The sequence below is a fragment of the Oncorhynchus masou genome, chromosome 5 (assembly GCF_036934945.1).
Source record: "Oncorhynchus masou masou isolate Uvic2021 chromosome 5, UVic_Omas_1.1, whole genome shotgun sequence".
Classification (NCBI taxonomy): domain Eukaryota; kingdom Metazoa; phylum Chordata; class Actinopteri; order Salmoniformes; family Salmonidae; genus Oncorhynchus; species Oncorhynchus masou.
Genome location: NC_088216.1, coordinates 9,737,438 through 9,762,618, shown reverse-complemented (window position 1 = coordinate 9,762,618; position 25,181 = coordinate 9,737,438). Strand labels below are relative to the sequence as shown.

At 42.5% G+C, this 25,181-nt stretch overlaps 2 protein-coding genes across 3 annotated transcripts; both read left to right on the top strand.

Moving 5' to 3' along the window:
• Positions 1-926: 926 nt before the first annotated feature.
• On the top strand, positions 927-8,297 carry LOC135532612 (zinc finger protein 501-like). Its single transcript, XM_064960088.1, has 2 exons — positions 927-1,624; positions 7,285-8,297. The coding sequence occupies exons 1-2, from the start codon at positions 1,180-1,182 to the stop codon at positions 8,058-8,060; spliced, it is 1,221 nt and encodes a 406-aa protein (XP_064816160.1). The 5' UTR covers positions 927-1,179; the 3' UTR covers positions 8,061-8,297.
• A 5,411-nt stretch (positions 8,298-13,708) lies between these two features.
• LOC135532398 (zinc finger protein 883-like) lies at positions 13,709-24,748 on the top strand. 2 transcript variants are annotated; one of them, XM_064959948.1, is made up of 4 exons: positions 13,709-14,214; positions 14,452-14,696; positions 15,495-15,654; positions 21,091-24,748. In XM_064959948.1, exons 1-4 carry the CDS (start codon positions 13,929-13,931, stop codon positions 22,362-22,364), a joined length of 1,965 nt encoding a protein of 654 aa, XP_064816020.1. In that variant the 5' UTR covers positions 13,709-13,928; the 3' UTR covers positions 22,365-24,748. The 2 variants fall into 2 exon arrangements, with proteins under 2 accessions (XP_064816020.1, XP_064816019.1); XM_064959947.1 differs by having other exon boundaries at positions 15,495-15,666.
• The last annotated feature ends 433 nt before the right edge of the window (positions 24,749-25,181 follow it).

Sequence of the window (25,181 nt, the reverse complement as noted above, 5' to 3'; positions counted from 1 at the left end):
ATAATGGAACACGAGTCACTTCTATTAATGGAACACGAGCCACTTCTAATAATGGAACACGAGCCACTTCTAATAATGGAACACGAGTCACTTCTAATAATGGAACACGAGTCACTTCTAATAATGGAACACGAGTCACTTCTAATAATGGAACACGAGCCACTTCTAATAATGGAACACGAGTCACTTCTAATAATGGAACACGAGCCACTTCTAATAATGGAACACGAGTCACTTCTAATAATGGAACACGAGCCACTTCTAATAATGGAACACGAGCCACTTCTAATAATGGAACACGAGCCACTTCTAATAATGTTTGCATGCTGCTTTACTCCAGGTCTCAGTTGTAAAGGATAACTTGTTCTCAACTAGCCTACCTGGTTAAATAAAGGTGTTCTCAACTAGCCTACCTGGTTAAATAAAAGGTGAAATAAAAAAATACTCATCTCATATGTATAAACTGTATTCGGGCTAGAAGGTCGAGGGTTCGAGACCTGCTCCCTGCCTGTTTCATTACGATATCAATCAGGCAAACAAACAAAAAGTAATGTACCTCTTGTCAAAAAAATGTTATCTGACTGTAGTCTACGGCGTATTTCCTAATATTAGCGGGTTAGGGTTGTGTACGTGCCTCAGATTTTCACTTTTTCACATGGAGTCGGGCGGTTGCGGATGAGCAATTATCAATTGTGGGTGAACAATCAGCTGACCCGCGCACCACTAGCCACCATACATTCAGCTTTTACGTCTGCCTAGAGACAATTATTATCTGTAAGAGCTACAGAGAAAACACGTCTGGTTATTTTTACTATTATTTGTTTTGACGTTGTTTGCAGAATTATTAATTATTTGTTAACCTGCGTTTCCAACTCCAGTCAACAGATGGCGATGTGATTTTTTCAGGTGATGTTTCTCGAGTGACGTAAAATCTAGTGGACGGGACGGGAGGTTTCTTCAACAACCATCTCAGTAACTCGCTAGCAAACATGAAACATTGAAGCGATTTGGACTATTTCTGTGTATATTAATCACAGTGTTTTAAACACACTGTATATGTATGTACTAGTTACTCCGTTTAAGTTCATATTTACGTTGTCAGCTATCTGGTTTGTTAAGTTAGCCCAGCACTAGGCTAGTCGCTAATGCTAAATAGCTAGCTAGCTAACGTCCCCGAACATGAGCTCACGAAACTACTCTTCCTCTGCTAAAGAAAATGAGGCCTGTTGGGCGGAGAAAGAAACTCCAGGGCTGAACATTTCCGTGAAAGAAGAAGAATGTACTGTAAAAGAAGAGGACGTGGAGGAAGCTATCACAGTGAAAGAAGAAGAACAGGACGTTACAGTGAAGGAAGAGGACGCATCATCATTAAAAGAAGAAGAGGATGTTAGAGTGAAAGAAGAGGAAGAAGCTTTCAGAGTGAAAGAGGAGGGGGATGAACAGAAAGAGGAGGGTGCCGTGTTTGTAGTGAAAGAGGAGGAGGAGGTGACTGTCACATTGAAAGAAGAGGAGCAACTTTTTGAAATGAAGGAAGAGGGGGAGATTACTGTCACATTGGAGGAGGAGGAGGAGGAAGAGGAGGAGGAGGAGGAAGAAGATGAGGCTGGACTTCTGATGAACACCAGTGAGTACAGTCTTGTTTTTTTCTCTAGCATCCAATTAGGCACATTCTTCTTCTCACGTGGGTAAACCCACGGAGGAAACTTCCCCTCTCCTGTCTTGGAGCAGCGTGTGGGTAAACCCACTGAGGAAACTTCCCCTCTCCTGTCTTGGAGCAGCGTGTGGGTAAACCCACTGAGGAAACTTCCCCTCTCCTGTCTTGGAGCAGCGTGTGGGTAAACCCACTGAGGAAACTTCCCCTCTCCTGTCTTGGAGCAGCGTGTGGGTAAACCCACTGAGGAAACTTCCCTCTCCTGTCTTGGAGCAGCGTGTGGGTAAACCCACTGAGGAAACTTCCCCTCTCCTGTCTTGGAGCAGCGTGTGGGTAAACCCACTGAGGAAACTTCCCCTCTCCTGTCTTGGAGCAGCGTGTGGGTAAACCCACTGAGGAAACTTCCCCTCTCCTGTCTTGGAGCATCGTGTGGGTAAACCCACTGAGGAAACTTCCCCTCTCCTGTCTTGGAGCAGCGTGTGGGTAAACCCACTGAGGAAACTTCCCCTCTCCTGTCTTGGAGCAGCGTGTGGGTAAAACCACTGAGGAAACTTCCCCTCTCCTGTCTTGGAGCAGCGTGTGGGTAAAACCACTGAGGAAACTTCCCCTCTCCTGTCTTGGAGCATCGTGTGGGTAAACCCACTGAGGAAACTTCCCCTCTCCTGTCTTGGAGCAGCGTGTGGGTAAACCCACTGAGGAAACTTACCCTCTCCTGTCTTGGAGCAGCGTGTGGGTAAAACCCACTGAGGAAACTTCCCCTCTCCTGTCTTGGAGCAGCGTGTGGGTAAACCCACTGAGGAAACTTCCCCTCTCCTGTCTTGGAGCATCGTGTGGGTAAACCCACTGAGGAAGCTGCAACTCTTCCCCTGTTTTTAGTACCCTACTTTCTCTTGTACACTATGTTGCCAACTCTTCCCCCAGGTCCTTAGTGTACAAGAGATTGTAGTGCACTATGTTTTCTGTCAATATACCGGGTAAAATAATCGTTAATTAACAACTCTAATGGGGGCCCTATAAAATCTGTGATTTAGTTTTTTACTTTCCCAAATTATGTTTTCTCTGTTTTTACTTTTCTGGTTTTAGATGTGTTGTTTGTTTGTTGTTTTTTTTCATTCAAAATTACAATTGTTTTATAGAGAAACAACAAAACTGGATGTTCTGAGAATATGTCAATGGTTTAAATCACGTTAGAATAAAAAAAATGGGTCTGGAAGAAAACTGACATCCCCTTTTAATTGTTCATCTGCCCCTTTAATTGCCTGTGGAGCGAATGAGGAATGTTCCATCCAATGAGCCGGTCTAGCGATGGTTCTGTACTGCTGCTACTCATTTCATGACAAAGTTATGCAAATAATGGATACAAATGATACACTTCCTCACGATATACTTCTGCCAGGTACTACTATTTGCAGTTAACATTGAACTGAGAAGATTTTGGGGAAAGCATTTCCATCAACCCACAAGACGGTTGTGACATCAACTGGCTTCAGGCAGAGTGATAGACAAACACGCGCACCACAGAGACAGACAGGGGCGATATTGCTGGAAATTAATTGGCAGATATTGTGTGAGGCTGGGCTTTTAAAGCCAAAGGTGTCTAACCAGAGGTGGGGATAATGTTGTGTTGTTTAGATAGTAGCTGGGAGCTTGCGGTGTCTGCTACTTCAATCAATCAAAGTTATTTATAAAGCCCTTCGTACATCAGCTGATGTCACAAATTGCTGTACAGAAACCCAGCCTAAAACCCCAAACAGCAAGCAATGCAGGTGTAGAAGCACGGTGGCTAGGAAAAACTTCCTAGAAAGGCTAAAACCTAGGAAGAAACCTAGAGAGGAACCAGGCTATGAGGGGTGGCCAGTCCTCTTCTGGCTGTGCTGGGTGGAGAACATGGCCAAGATGTTCAAATGTTCATAGATGACCAGCAGTGTCAAATAATAATAATCACAGTGGTTGTCAAGGTTGCAACAGGTCAGCACCCCAGGAGTAAATGTCAGTTGGCTTTTCATAGCTGATCATTCAGAAGATCTCTACCGCTCCTGCTGTCTCTAGAGAGTTGAAAACAGCAGGTCTGGGACAGGTAGCACGTCCGGTGAACAGGTCAGGGTTCCATAGCCGCAGGCAGAACAGTTGAAGCTGGAGCAGCAACATGACCAGGTGGACTGGGGACAGCAAGGAGTCATCAGGCCAGGTAGTCCCGGAGGCATGGTCCTAGGGATCAGGTCCTCCAAGAGAGAGAGAGAGAGAATTAAAACCAAGGGGGGGCGCCAACCCGGACAGGAAGATCACGTCAGCGACGCACCCCTCCTAGGAACGGCATGGAAGAGCACCAGTAAGCCAGTGACTAAGCCCCGGTAATAGGGGGTTTAGAGGCAGAGAATCCCAGTGGAGAGAGGGGAACTGGCCAGGCAGAGACAGCAAGGGTGGTTCGTTGCTCCAGTGCCTTTCCGTTCACCTTCACACTCCTGGGCTAGACTACACTCAATCATATGACCTACTGAAGAGATGAGTCTTCAATAAAGACTTCAAAGTTGAGACCAAATCTGTGTCTCTCACATGGGTAGGCAGACCATTCCATAAAAATAGAGCTCTATAGGAGAAAGCCCTGCCTCCAGCTGTTTGCTTAAAAATTCTAGGGACAATAAGGAGGCCTGCGTCTTGTGACCGTAGCGTACGTGTAGGTATGTACGGCAGGACCAAATCAGAGAGATAGGTAGGAGCAAGCCCATGTAATGCTTTGTTGGTTAGCAGTAAAACCTTGAAATCAGCCCTTGCCTTGACAGGAAGCTAGTGTAGGGAGGCTACAGCACTGGAGTAATATGATCACCTTTTTTTGGTTCTAGCAGCCGTATTTAGCACTAACTGAAGTTTATTTAGTGCTTTATCCGGGTAACCGGAAACAGCCTCCAGCTGTTTGCTTAGAAATTCTAGGGACAATACGGAGGCCTGCATCTTGTGATCGTAGCGTACAGCCACAATACGGAGGCCTGCATCTTGTGACCGTAGCGTACGTATGTACGGCAGGACCAAATCCGTGTAATGCTTCTGTACTTGTGAGATTTGTTTATGACTGTTCGCGGTGGAACACGTGAAAAATTGCATTTACTTTTAGGAATTGTTTGGCGAGTTATTTATTCATTATTTTACCAGGTAAGTTGACTGAGACACGTTCTCATTTTTTTCACCTGGGGAATAGTTACAGGGGAGAGGAGCCAATTGTGAACTGGGGATTATTAGGTGACTGTGATGGTTTGAGGGCCAGATTGGGAATATAGCCAGGACACCGGGGTTAACACCCCTACTCTTACGATAAGTGCCATGGGATCTTTAATGACCTCAGAGAGTCAGGACACCCGTTTAACGTCCCATCCGAAAGACAGCACCCTACACAGGGCAGTGTCCCCAATCACTGCCCCGGGGCATTGGGATATTGTTTAGACCAGAGGAAAGAGTGCCTCCTACTGGCCCTCCAACACCACTTCAAGCAGCATCTGGTCTCCCATCCAGGAACTGACCAGGACCAACCCTGCTTAGCTTCAGAAGCAAGCCAGCAGTGGTATGCAGGGTGGTATGCTGCTGACCAGGACCAACCCTGCTTAGCGTCAGAAGCAAGCCAGCAGTGGTATGCAGGGTGGTATGCTGCTGGCAAATGACCTGCTGGAGACCCCATTAGCATTAGGCATTGGTTTGATATTTGGAGTTCGCTGCTCAATACCTCTTCAATGAAGGTCATAGGATGATGAGAGTGACACGTCTAGAATCAGATCCCAAGTTGACCCTTTCTGCCAGTCATACCCCACCCTACCACGAGACAGACATATCTTGGTCATTGATCAAAAGACAAAAAGGTTTGATTTTGATCGATATTTGAAATCTTACAAACAGGTTTGAAATTCTGCGTCATTTTTTTTTTTTTTTTAAATCTCTATGGTGTTGTTAGGTCCTTCATATTTTAGCTATAAGGTGAGACAGACTGACCTGATTAAAATCTCTATGGTGTTGTTAGGTCCTTCATATTTTAGCTATAAGGTGAGACAGACTGACCTGATTGAAATCTCTATGGTGTTGTTAGGTCCTTCATATTTTAGCTATAAGGTGAGACAGACTGACCTGATTGAAATCTCTATGGTGTTGTTAGGTCCTTCATATTTTAGCTATAAGGTGAGACAGACTGACCTGATTGAAATCTCTATGGTGTTGTTAGGTCCTTCATATTTTAGCTATAAGGTAAGACAGACTGACCTGATTGAAATCTCTATGGTATTGTTAGGTCCTTCATATTTTAGCTATAAGGTGAGACAGACTGACCTGATTGAAATCTCTATGGTATTGTTAGGTCCTTCATATTTTAGCTATAAGGTGAGACAGACTGACCTGATTGAAATCTCTATGGTGTTGTTAGGTCCTTCATATTTTAGCTATAAGGTGAGACAGACTGACCTGATTGAAGTCTCTATGGTGTTGTTAGGTCCTTCATATTTTAGCTATAAGGTGAGACAGACTGACCTGATTGAAATCTCTATGGTGTTGTTAGGTCCTTCATATTTTAGCTATAAGGTGAGACAGACTGACCTGATTGAAATCTCTATGGTGTTGTTAGGTCCTTCATATTTAGGCTATAAGGTAAGACAGACTGACCTGATTGAAATCTCTATGGTGTTGTTAGGTCCTTCATATTTTAGCTATAAGGTGAGACAGACTGACCTGATTGAAATCTCTATGGTGTTGTTAGGTCCTTCATATTTTAGCTATAAGGTAAGACAGACTGACCTGATTGAAATCTCTATGGTGTTGTTAGGTCCTTCATATTTTAGCTATAAGGTGAGACAGACTGACCTGATTGAAGTCTCTATGGTGTTGTTAGGTCCTTCATATTTTAGCTATAAGGTGAGACAGACTGACCTGATTGAAATCTCTATGGTGTTGTTAGGTCCTTCATATTTTAGCTATAAGGTGAGACAGACTGACCTGATTGAAATCTCTATGGTGTTGTTAGGTCCTTCATATTTTAGCTATAAGGTGAGACAGACTGACCTGATTGAAATCTCTATGGTGTTGTTAGGTCCTTCATATTTTAGCTATAAGGTGAGACAGACTGACCTGATTGAAATCTCTATGGTGTTGTTAGGTCCTTCATATTTTAGCTATAAGGTGAGACAGACTGACCTGATTGAAATCTCTATGGTGTTGTTAGGTCCTTCATATTTTAGCTATAAGGTGAGACAGACTGACCTGATTGAAGTCTCTATGGTACTGCATCACATATCCTTTAATTACAACCATCTTATGTCTGATTTCATGACATTTGGTTGAAATCTTGCCTTTTCAGAGGACAGAATTAAGACCATTCAGAATCATATTGCTCATTTGATTATTCTGGATTAACTGTTTTTTTTTTTTTTTAAATGACCTCAGGTTATTGAGGAATCTAGTCTGGATTAAACCTCAGAGAAGACAGTTAGATAATGTGGAGGTTTTATTCAGGGCTCGTATCCACAAAGCGTGCTGAAAAGCGTATTGACTTTTATATAATAATGAGTTAGATTGTATGGAAAGATCAGCATTCCTACAATGAGACGCTCTGTGAATATGGGCCCAGGTCTCCCTGTTTACTAAATACTGTCTGTCTTTGGCAGGAGAGAGACTAGACTTTCATTCTGACAGCGGGAAGAGTCCTTCAGGGGAACCAGACCCAGAGACGTCTAAACCAGCAAGACGACACCACTGCTCCCAGTGTGGAAAGAGTTTTTCTAGGTTAGGAAGCCTGAAATCACACGAAAGAATACACACAGGAGAGAAGCCTTACCACTGCACTCAATGTGGAAATAGATTTACCTCTTTAGGGACCCTGAAAGATCACGTAAGAAAACATACAGGAGAGAAGCCCCACCAATGCTCCCAGTGTGAAAAGAGTTTCCCCCGTTTATGGGACCTGAAATCACATGAGAGGACACACACAGGAGAGAAGCCTTACCCCTGCTCCCAGTGTGGAAAGAGTTTTTCCACATCAGGGTCCCTGAAAAACCATAAGCAAACACATTCCGTAGAAAAGATTTTCCGCTGTTCCCATTGTGAAAAGAGTTTTAGGAATTTACAGTACCTGAAAAGGCACGAGAAAAGACATACGCGGGAGAAGACTTTTCACTGCTCCCACTGTGGAATTAAATTTACCTTGTTTCAGCAACTGAAAAAGCATGAAAAAATCCACAGCGGAGAGAAACGTTATGAATGCTCCCAGTGTGGGAAGATATTTACCCAGTTAGGGCACCTGAAAGACCACGAGGTGACACACACAGGGGAGAAGCCTTACCACTGCTCACAGTGTGGAAAGGAATATAACACATCAAATGGACTTAAAGTTCATGAGAGAACACACATACTGCTCCCACACTTGTCTCATATTTTTGACTGAGAAATTGTGCTTTTGTTTATGGCACTTGAAATCAAATTGTATAAAGCACTTTCCAAATTACATGTGTATGTTTTTTATTTAAACACATGAACTGAATATGGTGTATGTCAGTTGGAAAGTAGAGTTTGAATGTAGACCTGATTAAACTTTTTTAGCCTCTGACTGTGTATGTCAGTTTAAAAGTAGAGTTTGACTGTTTGAATGTAGATGCTCTGTGATTAAATTATCATTTTCAAACTCTGGCTGTGTTTTCTTTCTGTGTGTGTTTGTATCTGTGTGCGTCAGTCCTCCAGCACTACACATAATCGTGGTATTTTCTCCGTTGTTGATATTTGCTATGGTGGCTCACTGACATTTGTATCTAACAGAGTGTGGCTTTAAAGGGGCAGATGGCGTCGCACCCGCTTTGCTGCTATAACAGCCTCCATCCACTCTTTAGGGAAGGCTTTCCACTAGATGTTGGAACATTGCTGCTATAACAGCCTCCATCCACTCTTCAGGGAAGGCTTTCCACTAGATGTTGGAACATTGCTGCTATAACAGCCTCCACTCTTCAGGGAAGGCTTTCCACTAGATGTTGGAACATTGCTGCTATAACAGCCTCCATCCACTCTTCTGGGAAGGCTTTCCACTAGATGTTGGAACATTGCTGCTATAACAGCCTCCACTCTTCAGGGAGGGCTTTCCACTAGATGTTGGAACATTGCTGCTATAACAGCCTCCACTCTTCTGGGAAGGCTTTCCACTAGATGTTGGAACATTGCTGCTATAACAGCCTCCACTCTTCAGGGAAGGCTTTCCAGTAGATGTTGGAACATTGCTGCTATAACAGCCTCCACTCTTCTGGGAAGGCTTTCCACTAGATGTTGGAACATTGCTGCTATAACAGCCTCCATCCACTCTTCAGGGAAGGCTTTCCACTAGATGTTGGAACATTGCTGCTATAACAGCCTCCACTCTTCTGGGAAGGCTTTCCACTAGATGTTGGAACATTGCTAGTATAACAGCCTCCACTCTTCTGGGAAGGCTTTCCACTAGATGTTGGAACATAGCTGCTATAACAGCCTCCACTCTTCTGGGAAGGCTTTCCAGTAGATGTTGGAACATAGCTGCTATAACAGCCTCCACTCTTCAGGGAAGGCTTTCCAGTAGATGTTGGAACATTGCTGCTATAACAGCCTCCACTCTTCAGGGAAGGCTTTCCACTAGATGTTGAAACATTGCTGCTATAACAGCCTCCACTCTTCAGGGAAGGCTTTCCACTAGATGTTGGAACATTGCTGCTATAACAGCCTCCATCCACTCTTCAGGGAAGGCTTTCCACTAGATGTTGGAACATTGCTGCTATAACAGCCTCCATCCACTCTTCTGGGAAGGCTTTCCAGTAGATGTTGGAACATTGCTGCTATAACAGCCTCCACTCTTCAGGGAAGGCTTTCCACTAGATGTTGGAACATTGCTGCTATAACAGCCTCCATCCACTCTTCAGGGAAGGCTTTCCACTAGATGTTGAAACATTGCTGCTATAACAGCCTCCACTCTTCAGGGAAGGCTTTCCACTAGATATTGGAACATTGCTGCTATAACAGCCTCCATCCACTCTTCAGGGAAGGCTTTCCACTAGATGTTGAAACATTGCTGCTATAACAGCCTCCATCCAGTCTTCAGGGAAGGCTTTCCACTAGATGTTGGAACATTGCTGCTATAACAGCCTCCATCCACTCTTCAGGGAAGGCTTTCCACTAGATGTTGGAACATTGCTGCTATAACAGCCTCCACTCTTCAGGGAAGGCTTTCCACTAGATGTTGAAACATTGCTGCTATAACAGCCTCCATCCACTCTTCAGGGAAGGCTTTCCACTAGATGTTGGAACATTGCTGCAGGGACTTGCTTCCTCGCAGTCGGCGTTCCAATTAGTTGCCAAGATGTTCAGTGACTTTCAATGTGGCGCCGTCATTGTATGCCACCTTTACAAGTCAGTTATATTCGTCAAGAATCAATAGATACATATTAATGTATACGTCCATAGGATGCCACCTTTACAACAAGTTATATTATTGAAGAATCAATTGGTACATATCATTAATGTATCAGTCCAACAATGGATGTAGCAACAGCAGATTGCCCCTATAAAGCCAACATCTCTGAACACAGTATTCCCTTAAAGTCACACTCTGTTAGATGTGAACACAGTATTCCCTTAAAGTCACACTCTGTTAGATGTGAACATAGTATTCCCTTAAAGTGAGTCAATGTGCAGGGGTACCAGGTAGTCATGAGGCTATGTACAAGGAGTACCAGTACTGAATCAATGTGCAGGGGTACCAGGTAGTCATGAGGCTATATACAAGGAGTACCAGTACTGAGTCAATGTGCAGGGGCACCAGGTACTAATGAGGCTATATACAAGGAGTACCAGTACTGAGTCAATGTGCAAGGGTACCAGGTAGTCATGAGGCTATATACAAGGAGTACCAGTACTGAGTCAATGTGCAGGGGTACCAGATAGTAATGAGGTTATATACAAGGAGTACCAGTACTGAGTCAATGTGCAGGGGCACCAGGTACTAATGAGGCTATATACAAGGAGTACCAGTACTGAGTCAATGTGCAAGGGTACCAGGTAGTCATGAGGCTATATACAAGGAGTACCAGTACTGAGTCAATGTGCAGGGGTACCAGATAGTAATGAGGTTATATACAAGGAGTACCAGTACTGAGTCAATGTGCAGGGGTACCAGGTACTAATGAGGCTATATACAAGGAGTACCAGTATTGAGTCAATGTGCAGGGGTACCAGGTAGTCATGAGGCTATATACAAGGAGTACCAGTATTGAGTCAATGTGCAGGGGTACCAGGTAGTCATGAGGCTATATACAAGGAGTACCAGTACTGAGTCAATGTGCAGGGGTACCAGGTAGTCATGAGGCTATATACAAGGAGTACCAGTACTGAGTCAATGTGCAGGGGTACCAGGTAGTAATGAAGCTATATACAATTAGTTCCAGTACTGAGCCAATGTGCAGGGGTACCAGGTACTAAGGAGGCTATATACAAGTAGTACCAGTACTGAGTCAATGTGCAGGGGTACCAGGTAGTAATGAGACTATATACAATTAGTACCAGTACCAATGTGCAGTAGTACGATGTAATATGTATATGTAGGTAGGGGTAAACATTGACTAAGCAGGATAGATAATAAACAGAGTAGCCGCTTGCTGTGCGGTAGCAGAGTGAACAGTCTATGGCTTGGGTGGGTGGGTGGGGTCTTTGACAATTTCCCAGGGCCTTCCTCTGACACCACCTGGTATAGAGGTCCTGGATGGCAGGGAGCATGAATTACTGGGCAGCCTACACCACCCTCTGTATTGCCTTACGGTCGGATACCAAGCAGTTGCCATACCAAGTGATGATGCAGCCAGTCAAGATGCTCTTAATGGAGCAGCTGTAGAACTTTTGGAGGATCTGAGGGCCCGTTCTAAATCTTTCCAGCCATCTTTTCGGGTTTTTATGAAAAGATGGTGCTGCAGTGGAGAGAGGCCATTTTACGGTCTCCTGACTAATTCTGCTACATTTTTGTGGGTTTTTACTCTGATCTTTACTTGTGTTCGTACATAATGTCTCCGCCATAATTTCCTATGACCAAAAACAGCTTCTGGAACAGCTTCAGAACAGCAACATCATGTGTAACTAAGTTGAGGATTTTAATTGACTGATGCAGATTTTGAGATGGAGAATTAACATGTTTTTAATGTTCACAAGTATGGACCCAGTATGTTCACATCTAGATGTGGAAAAAATAACAGAGAGAAAACAATTCCTATTCTAACAGTATATATTCAAAGTCCCTGTGCCCAAGGAAGCTAAAGTAACGTGCCTAAATGATTACCGCCACGTAGCACTCACGCCGGCAGCCATGAAGTGCTTTGAAAGGCTGGTCATGGCTCAAATCAACAGCATCCTCCTGGATACAATAGACTCACTCCAGTTACCATACCGCCCCAGCAGATCCACAGATGATGCAATCTCAATCGCACTCCACACTGCCCTTTCCCACCTGGAGAAAAGGAACACCTATGTGAGAATGCTGTTCATTGACTACAGCTCAGCGTTCAACACCATAGTGCCCATAGCATCACTAAGCTAAGGACCCTGGGGCTAAGAGAGAGAGAAAACAATTCCTAATCAATTCCTATTCTAACAGTATATATTCAAAGTTCCTGTGCCCAAGGAAGCTAAAGTAACCTGCCTAAATGGAGCAGGACATTTAGGCATCAATGTGAGCAGGACAAAGGAGCTGATCGTGGATTACAGGAAAAGGTGGACCAAGCAGGCCTGCATTAACATTGACGGGGCTGTAGTGGAGCGGGTCAAGAGTTTCAAGCTCCTTGGTGTCCACATCACCAACAAACTATCACGGTCCAAACACACCAAGACAGTCGTGAAGAGGACACAACAACACCTTTTCCCCCTCAGGAGACTGAAAAGAGTTGGCATGGATCCCCAGATCCTCAAAATGTTCTACAGCTGCACCATCGAGAGCATCCTGAGTGGTTGCATCACCGCCTGGTATGGCAACTGCTCAGCATCTGGCCCGAAGCCGATAGGTAGCCTAGTGGTTAGAGTGTTGGACCAGTAACCGAAAGCTTGTTAGATCGAATCGCCGAGCTGACAAGGTAAAAATCTGCCTTTCTGCCCCTGAACATGGGAGTTAACCCACTGTTCCCTGGTAGGCCGTGAACCTACTGTTCCATCATTTTTAGTAAGAATTTGTTCTTAACTGACTTGCCTCGTTAAATAAAAAATAAAATACAGAGGGTAGTGTGTACGGCCCAGTACATCACTGAGGCCGAGCTTCCTGCCACCACATGGAAGTGGTACCGTAGCGCCAAGTGTCGGACCAAAAGGCTCCTTAACAGCTTCTACCCATAAGACTGCTGAACTATTACTCAAATGGCCACAGGACTATTCACATTGACCCCCTCTGTTTGGTTTGTACACTGCTGCTACTCGCTGTTGATTATCTATGCATACTCACTTCACCGCTACCTACATGTACACTGCTGCTACTCGCTGTTGATTATCTATGCATACTCACTTCACCGCTACCTACATGTACAAATTACCTCGACTAACCTGTACCCACGCACATTGACCCCCCTGTATATAGCCTCGTTACTGTTATTTTACTGTGTTACTTTAAAAAATATATATTAACTTTAGTTTATTTGGTAAATGTTTTCTGAAATCTTCTTGAACTGCACTGTTGGTTAATAAGAGCTTGTAAGTAAAGCATTTCACGGTAATGTCTACACTTGTTGTAATTGGCGCAAAAAAGTTTGAAAAAATAAAAAATAAAATAAAGTTTGATTTGATGTGTTCAGTATATATTCAGTATATATTCAGTATGTACATATTCATATACAGGACTTAGAGGAATGTATTGACTGTAACAAAAGAGAAAACATATTTGCTTATTTGGAATTATTTGTTATGTCATTCAGACATTGTTTGCCAGAATAAATAGTGTGGTGAATATTGATTCTAAACTGTGTTACCCACTCCAGTCAACAGATGGCGATGTGAGTATTTTAGGTTGCGCTACTTGGTCTAATCCTGTGTGACGGCACCGGATGTTTCATCAACAGCACAGCTACTGATTCAACCACCTCCGTGGCTTACTAGCCAACATAAAACTGAAACATTGAATCTCTGAATAATTGTATAACGACACGAATCCCAGTGTTTTAAACACAGCGCTGTTAATGTATGTACTAGTTGATTTAAACTTAATTCGCTTGCTAAATTTGCTACGGAGCCTAGCACCAGGGTAGTCGATAATGCTAGCCAGCTAACATCCCCGACCATGAACTCACAAAGTTACTCCCCCCCTGCTGAAGAAGAGGTCTGCTGGATGGAGAAAGAAGCTCTTAGGGTGAACGTTGTCGTAAAAGAGGAAGATGATGCTATTACAGTGAAAGGAGAGGAAGAAACATTCAGAATGAAAAAATATAAAATGGAGGCTATCACGTTGAAAGAAGAAGAGGATGTTAAAGTGAAAGAAGAGAAAATACCGTTTGTTGTGAAAAAGGAAGAGGGGATCGAGGCTGTCGCATTGAAAGAAGAGGAGACTGAATATCTGGTTAACACACGTGAGTACTGTCTTAAAAACAGGGACAGAAACTATGCAGTTGTTGAACTAATGTGTGGTTTTAAAGAAGCTTTCTGTTGACCTCCATTATAGTGTCGTTTGTATTCAGAGTTCTCTCGTCAATTGCTCTCCGACGGAAGATCCTAGGATGATGAGTGATATGTCTGAAATCACGGTAGAGAGCAAGCTACACCCTCTGTTTGTTTTTGTTTTTACCGACAAACTCTTCCCTTTACAGAGCCAAAAACAAGGCAATATGCTCTGTTTTGGCCCTCCCAGAGCTCTACATTGAAAGAGGACATCAGAAAGATACAGGAAGACTCTTGTGTGGCACCCGTGAGTCCCAGACAGTTTGGTGGTGATGACGACGCCATTCACAACAACGGTGAACGGGACATGAAGGACACCGATTGGTTTCCTAGCAACAGACTGGAGGCGGAGTCGGCTCCAGAGAAGCACAAGCCAGCGCAGAGGGAGGGTGGTGTGAGTATAGAATATAGGCTTATCCTATAAATTAATGAAAACTAACTATGTGCTTTTTGGTTGATATTTTTTTTTAGCCTCTGTAACTTTCTCACTCGTCATTATTCACCATTAATTCAGGATGATCCGTAATCATTGTGGCATCCACATTAATGTAGAAGTGTTTAGAAACATAATTTATTCTTATTTATATTAAAAGTGACTCCAAAATGATACAATACACTATTTACCATTAATTTATATTTGGCACGAAATTATCTGAAACACTACCAAAACAGAAAATGCATCCAACAAGTTTGTAGAGTCATACTCTTGATGTAATCATTGTGTGCCAGGGATACGGGACAAAATATCCCACTTTTTACTACTTTAACACCCATAAAGGTGAATTTGTCCCAATACTTTTGGTCCCTTAAAATCAGGGAGACATTGTACAAAAAGTGGTGTACTTTCTAAATGGTTCACCTGATATGGATGAAAAATACCCTCAAATTAGACATGACAGTCTGCCCTTTAACCTCATAGGCATTGTATCATTTCAAATCCAAAGTGCCGGAGTACAAAGACAAAACAACAACATGTGTCACTGTCCCATTACTGTTGGAGCTCACTGTATGTAAATGTACTTGGTAAATAGAGGTTCCTCCCCTTGGACTTTCTCCTCCAATACATTTACAGCAGGAGGTTCAGCGAATGAGAGGATTCAAGGGAAAGACTTTTGAGAATTTTAAATTCCTTGTCGGGTAGGAGAGTTTTTCCCACCCTAAATTGATTGTCTTTATTTTTTGTGGTTTTCAGAACACATCTCTCCCACACCCCTCCCCTGTCCCCGGGTCCCCGGGTCGTGCCTTAATGTGGGGTCTGAAGAGGTTGTCTGTGCTGCTGGTGGACTGCAGGAAAACTCCAGGGCTGAGTAGAACTGTGAAAGGAGGAGAAGAGGGTGATTCAATGTCATCAAGTAAGAACAACGGTGTGTGTTTAGATTGGATTTAGACCAGGAGTTCCCAAACTTTTTCACTCGGGGGAGGGGGGGGCATTCCAGTAATGGGGAACATCCCGCGCCCCCTCCCTCGCACACGCCACGACTTTCTATGGGCACAAACTGTTCACACCCCACTTGTTTGGTTGAGAGAATTTTACAGGTTTCAAGCTATGCATGTTGTCATGGGGTGCAAAGAAAATGAGTTTTAAAGCACAGTTTCTTGCAATTCTATACATTTTTGCCATGTCTAATGTGCACTCAAATTATTAGAAAATTACAATAATAATATATGGGGGGGTGTGGGGGAACACAATATAAATATATGTTAGCTGACATGGGCTAGTTGATCTGGACATTTCTGACTAATTGTAAATAGCTTTCTAAGGTATGTAATGACTGACATGACAAGAGGAACTGAGGATGCACTGCCCAATTTCTATATTACACTTTGTGTATTTTACTGTTACAGCTTTCAAGAGTACGTTTTAAAGCCGGACCGAGTTCCTTTAAAGTCCCGCGACCCCACTGGATTAGACAACAATCTGCTTCTGTTACAGTTCATTTATTACGAAGGAGAGGGGGGCAAAGAAATATCACCGCTCAACAGAAATGGGGAACTAACAAATAAGCCCTGAACAACCACTGGGTAACAGGTGGGCTTTTAGGAGGGGTTCTCACTCATGGGAGTGTCAGCTGGAAGCTGAAAAGCAACAAGAATCAGGGGCCTAATAGACACCCACCATAAGTGCCCACTAAATTTGTCCCAGAAAAGGCAAACCAAACTAAAAACCCACCAACTTATAATATGGAGGTAAACACTGGTGGAGCAAACCACAGAGGAGAACACTGGTGGAGCAAACCACAGAGGAGAACACTGGTGGAGCAAACCACAGAGGAGAACACTGGTGGAGCAAACCACAGAGGAGAACACTGGTGGAGCAAACCACAGAGGAGAACACTGGTGGAGCAAACCACAGAGGAGAACACTGGTGGAGCAAACCACAGAGGAGAACACTGGTGGAGCAAACCACAGAGGAGAACACTGGTGGAGCAAACCACAGAGGAGAACACTGGTGGAGCAAACCACAGAGGAGAACACTGGTGGAGCAAACCACAGAGGAGAACACTGGCGGAGCAAACCACAGAGGAGAACACTGGCGGAGCAAACCACCGAGGAGAACACTGGTGGAGCAAACCACAGAGGGGAACACTGGTGGAACAAACCACAGAGGGGAACACTGGTGGAGCAAACCACAGAGGGGAACACTGGTGGAGCAAACCACAGAGGAGAACACTGGTGGAGCAAACCACAGAGGGGAACACTGGTGGAGCAAACCACAGAGGGGAACACTGGTGGAGCAAACCACAGAGGAGAACACTGGTGGAGCAAACCACAGAGGAGAACACTGGTGGAGCAAACCACAGAGGGGAACACTGGTGGAGCAAACCACAGAGGAGAACACTGGTGGAGCAAACCACAGAGGGGAACACTGGTGGAGCAAACCACAGAGGAGAACACAATGGGAAAACATTTGTTTTGATCACACTCAGAGGAGGAGTAGCTCAACGAGCGGTAAAGCACTTCCAACATCTCTCACGCCAACTGGAGCGCTGGGCCAGCCGGTCTTAAATATCAGCTGTGTCAGCACATGTGAATCTAACGACTGACTAGCGAGACAACAGGTGCAACACATACCGACCAACAAGAATGATTCCAATTAATCAAACAGAATCCACCTCGAAAAATGAAATTGAGCAAAAGCCTATAACGGGGCAACTTAAGATCTCATAGCAAAAATACAAACAAAACCCCAAAGCCTATAACAGGGGGCAATCTAACATCTCATAGCAAAAATACACACCAAACCCCAAAGCCTATAACAGGGGCTAATCTAACATCTCATAGCAAAAATACAAACAAAACCCCAAAGCCTATAACAGGGGCTAATCTAACATCTCATAGCAAAAATACAAACAAAACCCCAAAGCCTATAACAGGGGCTAATCTAACATCTCATAGCAAAAATACAAACAAAACCCCAAAGCCTATAACAGGGGCAATCTAACATCTCATAGCAAAAATACAAACCAAACCCTGTGAGACATGTTTGAGTTCTAACCCAGCTAATATTTGAAAGGATGTCTGTGTTCCTTGTCGTAATAAGTGGCAAAATGTTTCATGTCTGAATTTCTTTGAATTGATTTGAATTACATTCCACTTCCTTCAATTCAAATGTAATTCAAATTCTGCTTATTGTGGGGTGTAGCCAATTGAAATTAGAATTAGAATTTGTGGGTTGAATTTAATTACTATTCATAAATTCCAAATTAACCCCAACCCCTCCTGTGAGACCCTCTGTAAACCAGACATGACACAGACAACATCTTGTTGTCATTATACTGTCAGTCCTGGGATCTGTAAACCAGACATGATACAGACAACATCTTGTTGTCATTATACTGTCAGTCCTGGGATCTGTAAACCAGACATGATACAGACAACATCTTGTTGTCATTATACTGTCAGTCCTGGGATCTGTAAACCAGACATGACACAGACATCATCTTGTTGTCATTATACTGTCAGTCCTGGGATCTGTAAACCAGACATGATACAGACAACATCTTGTTGTCATTATACTGTCAGTCCTGGGATCTGTAAACCAGACATGATACAGACAACATCTTGTTGTCATTATACTGTCAGACCTGGGATCTGTAAACCAGACATGATACAGACAACATCTTGTTGTCATTATACTGTCAGTCCTGGGATCTGTAAACCAGACATGATACAGACAACATCTTGTTGTCATTATACTGTCAGACCTGGGATCTGTAAACCAGACATGATACAGACAACATCTTGTTGTCATTATACTGTCAGACCTGGGATCTGTAAACCAGACATGATACAGACAACATCTTGTTGTCATTATACTGTCAGTCCTGGGATCTGTAAACCAGACATGATACAGACAACATCTTGTTGTCATTATACTGTCAGACCTGGGATCTGTAAACCAGACATGATACAGACAACATCTTGTTGTCATTATACTGTCAGTCCTGGGATCTGTAAACCAGACATGATACAGACAACATCTTGTTGTCATTATACTGTCAGTCCTGGGATCTGTAAACCAGACATGATACAGACAACATCTTGTTGTCATTATACTGTCAGACCTGGGATCTGTAAACCAGACATGATACAGACAACATCTTGTTGTCATTATACTGTCAGTCCTGGGATCTGTAAACCGTACATGATACAGACAACATCTTGTTGTCATTATACTGTCAGTCCTGGGATCTGTAAACCAGACATGATACAGACAACATCTTGTTGTCATTATACTGTCAGACCTGGGATCTGTAAACCAGACATGATACAGACAACATCTTGTTGTCATTATACTGTCAGTCCTGGGATCTGTAAACCAGACATGATACAGACAACATCTTGTTGTCATTATACTGTCAGACCTGGGATCTGTAAACCAGACATGACACAGACATCTTGTTGTCATTATTCTCCTTATAATGGGCCCTAAAATATGGAGTATGTCTAGATTCAGAAATGCAATGAATTTTTCACATTCATTTATTCAACATATTAGTAGGCTCAGAAGTGCCCTTTTTTGATTTAGTTAAATAATAGACATATTGTTTTAAATAATACACTCTTCTTGTACGTTACATTTAATTTCCAGAGTGGCTTTTTGGAGACCTGGCCTACCCTGTATTTCTCACAACATTTAATCCATAGAAGGGTTCTTTGGAGGAAGGATTGTTGACATCTATTTGGCATTTGTATCTTAAAGCATATATCTTTGGCATATACAAGCATACATCTTATAGAATATATTTGGCATCTTAAAGAATCATTGAGAAATAATTACTTGAAGTTACAATATTTGTGAGATTTTTAGGCCTTTACCTCGATACAGTCCTCCTTTAATTAAGACTCCATCATGTTTCATTATTAGATGCTACAGTCCTCCTTTAAGACTCCATAATGTTTCATCATTAGATGCTACAGTCCTCCTTTAAGACTCCATACTGTTTCATCTGTATGTGATACAGGCCTCCTTTAAGACTCCATAATGTTTAATCTGTAGATGCTACAGTCCTCCTTTAAGACTCCATAATGTTTCATCTGCAGGTGATACAAAGAGAGAGAGAAAAAGGGTGTTATGAAGCTTTACTAGAATATGTGAGGTGTTATTTATGAACATTGAAAAATAGAAATACACATTGAAAATATAACAGGTTTGATTTAGCACATTAAAATATATATATTGTTGAACATAATATACTATACGGCATATCAATGTTACAGAGTGGCATCTCTGCTACTTGTAGAGTTACGATCCAATCGGTAAAGCTTTACCAACAGAAGGAATGTGAAAATGGATTCAAAAAGTTCACCTTCTGCTGGTGATTTGCAAGATGTTTTAAAGATACAAGTTAATGGAGGGCTATGATTGGTTACATGGCCTACTGGGCCATACCACCAATTTTTAGCCTTTTTATTTTATTTTTATTTTATTTAACCAGGCAAGTCAGTTAAGAACAAATTATTTTTTTCAATGACGGCCTAGGAACAGTGGGTTAACTGCCTGTTCAGGGGCAGAACGACAGATTTGTACCTTGTCAGCTCGGGGGATTGAACTCGCAACCTTCCGGTTACTAGTCCAACACTCCAACCACTAGGCTACCCTGCCGACCCAAGTATAAAGTATAATTTGTATAAAAATAAATAAATATATGATTTTTACAAAAATGTTGTATTCTGTCATGTTCAGCTTCATAAAAAACAAGTTTTCCTATTTATGTTTTTTTGTCCAGTATTTTTAATTATTAATTTAATGAATTGTTAAAGGGATCCTGGTATTTGTATCTACTTTCCCAAAGTCAGACGAACACGTGGATACCATTTTTATGCCTCAGTGGGTGATGTGAAGGAAGTTGGAGGTAGTTTCAGTAGCCAATTCAAACCAGGATATGACTTCCAGTCATTGCACTAACGCTAGTTGCCAGAATCTCACAATATCCCTTTTAAAGCCACAGTGTAAGATGTTTACCATCAAAGAGTGGGCCACCAACAAAACATTAGTATCAATGGATCAAATGCAGCCTATGACATTGATTTAAATACTGTAGTCCTCTATATATTATTATAGAGCTCTGTTCAGCCTAAAAACATGACATTCCATGACGGCAAGATTCGAGTTGGAACTCTACATAATTTCGTTTTTTTTTAAATCATTTTTTTTTTTACTGTCCTCAGGTTATTGAGGGATCTGATTTAGATTAAACTTCATAGCAAGACAGTTGTGTCGTATGGAGGTCTCTATTTAATTGAGGTCTCTATTTAAATAAACACTCTGGGTTTGTCTTTGGCAGGAGAAAGACCAGACTCAGAGGAACCAGAGCCAGAGACATCAGCAAGACGACACCACTGCTCGCAGTGTGGAAAGAGTTTTACCCGGCTATTAGACGTGAAAAGACATGAGAAGACACACACAGGAGAAAAGCCCTTCCACTGCTCCCATTGTGGACAGAGTTTTACCAGGTTATATAGCCTGAAAAGACATGAAAGGACACACACAGGAGAAAAGCCCTTCCACTGCTCCCATTGTGGACAGAGTTTTACCAGGTTATATAGCCTGAAAAGACATGAAAGGACACACACAGGAGAAAAGCCTTTCCACTGCTCCCAGTGTGGAAAGAGTTTTACCTGTTTATGGCACTTGAACATGCATGAGAGAAGGCACACAGGAGAGAAGCCTCACGGCTGCTCCGATTGTGGAAAGACTTTTACCCAATCATGGCACCTGAAAATGCATAAGAGAATGCACACAGGAGAAAAGCCCTTCCCCTGCTCCCATTGTGGAAAGAGTTTTGCCCAGTTAGGGAGCCAGAAAGAACATGAAAGAGTACACTCTGGAGAAAAGCCCTTCCAGTGCTCCCATTGTGGAAAGAATTTTACCTGGATAGGGAACCTGAAAACTCATGAGAGGACACATACAGGAGAGAAGCCTTTCCACTGCTCCTTGTGTGGAAAGAGTTTTACTCAGGTAGGGGGGCTGATAAAACATAAGAGAATACACAAAGGCGAGAAGCCTTTCCACTGCTCCCTGTGTGGAAAGTGTTTTACTCAGTTATGGACTTTAAAAACACATCAGTGGACACACACAGAAGAAAAGCCTCACACCTGCTCCCAGTGTGGAAAGGGTTTTGTTACGTTACGGGGCCTGAAAAAGCACGAGAGAATACATACAGGAGAGGAGAAGCCTTTTCAATGCTCTCATTGTGGGAAAGGTTTCAGACGATCAGGGTATCTAAAATTGCATGAAAGAACACACACTGAAGAGAAACCATATCAATGCTCCCAGTGTGAAAATACATTCTTCTCCCCAGGGGACCTGAAAAAACATGAGAGAATTCACTCTCGAGAGAGGCCTTTCCAATGTTCCCAGTGTGGAAAGAGATTTATTAAGTCATCACATCTGAAAGAGCACACAAGAATACACACAGGAGAAAATCCATTCCAATGCGCTCATTGTGGAAAGGGTTTTAACAGGTTAAGGAGACTGAAAACACATGAGATGACACACAGGAAAATAGCTTTTCCACTGCTCCCAGTGTGGAGAGTTTCACCCAGTCAAGATACCTGAAAAAAAGCATGCGCTAACACACTGCAGAGAAGCCTTGAAAGAGAGAAGCTATTCCACTGCTCCCAGTGTGGAAAAATATTTACTGAGTTAGGGAACCTGAAAGACCATGGACCCCACACTGTAGAGTTGCCTTACATCTGCTCCCAGTGTGGAAAGAGCGATTTCACATAAACACAGGCAGTTTAGCTCGGTAGTTGGCTAAGTAATTAAACTAGCTAGCTGGCTAGGTAGCTAAGCTAGCTAGTTAAGCTGGCTAGGTAGTTAAGTTAGCTAGCAGAGAGAAAAGTCTATGACTAGGGTGCCTGGAGTCTTTGACAATTTTTGGGCCTTCCTCTGACACCGCCTGCTATAGAGGTCCACCGCCTGGTATTGAGGTCATGACGTCTCTTCTCCACAGTTCTATGACGGTCTTAAGTACTCTGTTTCTGAGTCTGTAGAATTGGAATTGGAATATGTGACTGTGGGACACAGGGAGAGACTTGGCCAAACTTTAACATCAAAAGGTTGAATGATGAAACCATATTTCTGTAAATCCGGACAGTTCGAAAGGTCGATGGGAAATCAAGGAATGACGTCGAATTTGATTCATTTGGTGACCTCATGAAAGACAGGAGACCCACATTACTGTATGTTTGTTTGTATACACTTCTCAACTATGGGGTTTGTGCCTGAATGTTGTATAAAATAAATGATTAAGCATAAGAATAAGAAGATAACAATTTGATTTTAGTGTTTGAAATTAGAATTGTTTTTCATAACTTATGATCAGACAGTGGCAGTGGCAGTGGCCACCCCCCCCCCCCTGTGAGCACAGACATTTACAATGGCGTCATGGAACACCCCCTCTCTACTCCAGTATAAAACCCACTTCGGACCAAATTTACATTCGACGAAAAAGTCCCGGGTTGCTGCCGGTGTGTGAAGTGGTTCTAGCTGTGACCTGAATCATCAACCATTGAGATCATAGAGCGGAAGTGACATGGTTGGCCATTTAAATACAGACCAGAGGACGTAGGGACGCAGTCCATACATTACAAATGGTTAAGAAGAAAATCTCTACAAAACTGAACACTACGTATTCCGTCTGCAGCTGTTTGAGTACCTTAGTCTGGTAAATGCGACGGATCGAACGACGAATGGTACTCTGAAAGATCCATTCTGGAGAACATTTCACTATCGAACAACCATTGGTACGCCTGACGTATCCATTATAACAAGCTACAACTACGAAAGACTTTGATCTCTGGTGGTCAAACCAGAGACTTTCTGTCGACTGATTCAGCAGACAGACCGGCGATCACAGAGAGTGACAACAAAGCTATAAACTCGTAAATATGTAAATTGCCATTTAATTTTCGAATGGGCAGCTGTTCGTGTGCAAAAGAGTTGGCATTTCCATGAGCGTGGTTATCAACCGTATGTACATGGGTCCACTTTGTTTCCCCCACTCTTTATCGGTCCCCACCTCTTTCCTTTGTCTACCAAGCCGTCATATCGGTTTAGTCCACTAGGGACTTTTCAGTGCATCATGTGAGTAACCAATGTATAACCTGTCCTGTGTGTCTTTATGTAATTCTGTGTGATTTATTTAGTTAGTTAGTTAGTTAATAAATAATTACACCAATTTGAATATCGCTGATTCATAATTTGTTAGGGTTCGTGCAGATATCCAAGGGTTTTGCGAAATTTTGAATATGACTGAGGTAATAATACATAAGTAAGTGACTAATCAATAAGATATGAAAATATCTGAAGAGATTTCAATTCGGGAAATTGTAACTATTTAAACAACATTTTCCTGTGGTGCCCCTGACTCCCTAGTTAATTTCTATTCCGTGATTGGTTTAATCACATGACATGAAGTTAATTTCTTTGCCACATTTTTGGCAGATTTACTTTAGTGCCTTTTACCAAATTTTTTGATGAATATTTGTATTCTGTACAAGCTTCCTTCTTTTCACTCTGTCATTTAGGTTAGTCTTGTGGAGTAACTTCAATTGTTGTTGATCCATCCTCAGTTTTCTCCTATCACAGCCATTTAAACTCTGTAACTGTTTTAAAGTCACCATTGGCTTCATGGTGAAATCCCTGAGCAGTTTTCTGCCTCTGGCAACTGAATTAGGAAGGACGTTTGTATCTTTGTAGTGACTCGGTGTATGGATACACCACCCAAAGTGTATCAGCTAAAACACAAAGCCAACAAGCAACTTGACAGATCTTAAAGAATTTTATGGAATAATAATGTGCAAATATAAGACTGAAAGACTCCCAGCTGTAATCTCTTCCAAATGTGATTCTAGCATGTATTGAATCGGTGATGTGAATATTTATGTAAATTAAATATTTATATTTTGCATTTTCAATAAATTTGCAAACATATCACATCACTTTGTCATTCTGGTGTATTGTGTTTAGATCAATGAGAATTTGTATTTATTTAATCCATGTTGCATTCAGGCTTTAACACAACAAAATGTGGAATAAGTCAAGGGGTATGAATACTTTCTGAAGGCACTGTCACTCTGAGCCGGCTGCTGGGTGTAACTCTGAACCGGATGTTATACGAGATGACACATCCAGTTTATAACCCTGTGTTACAGCCCCAACTGCACATTTTCCATCATGTTTTTGTTGCAATAAAGAAAGTTATACAGAAGACCATTCCAGCCCTGCTTAACTGAGACTAAAATTGTATCTTTTGAAGATTTCTCCTGCCGTTTCTGTTACACACAGGTCGCAATGATTTTCTTTCTGCGACATTGCTTTTCGAATTATCCTAGGTAAATTAAAACCTGCCTAGTGTTTAATTAATTGCAA

Coding starts and splice junctions, on each gene's coding strand:
- LOC135532398 (XM_064959947.1), top strand. CDS start 13,929: ATGAACTCACAAAGTTACTCCCCCCCTGCTGAAGAAGAGGTCTGCTGG. Junction 14,215..14,451: donor TGAATATCTGGTTAACACAC/GTGAGTACTGTC, acceptor TTCCCTTTACAG/AGCCAAAAACAAGGCAATAT. Junction 15,667..21,090: donor GTCATCAAGTAAGAACAACG/GTGTGTGTTTAG, acceptor TGTCTTTGGCAG/GAGAAAGACCAGACTCAGAG.
- LOC135532612 (XM_064960088.1), top strand. CDS start 1,180: ATGAGCTCACGAAACTACTCTTCCTCTGCTAAAGAAAATGAGGCCTGT. Junction 1,625..7,284: donor TGGACTTCTGATGAACACCA/GTGAGTACAGTC, acceptor TGTCTTTGGCAG/GAGAGAGACTAGACTTTCAT.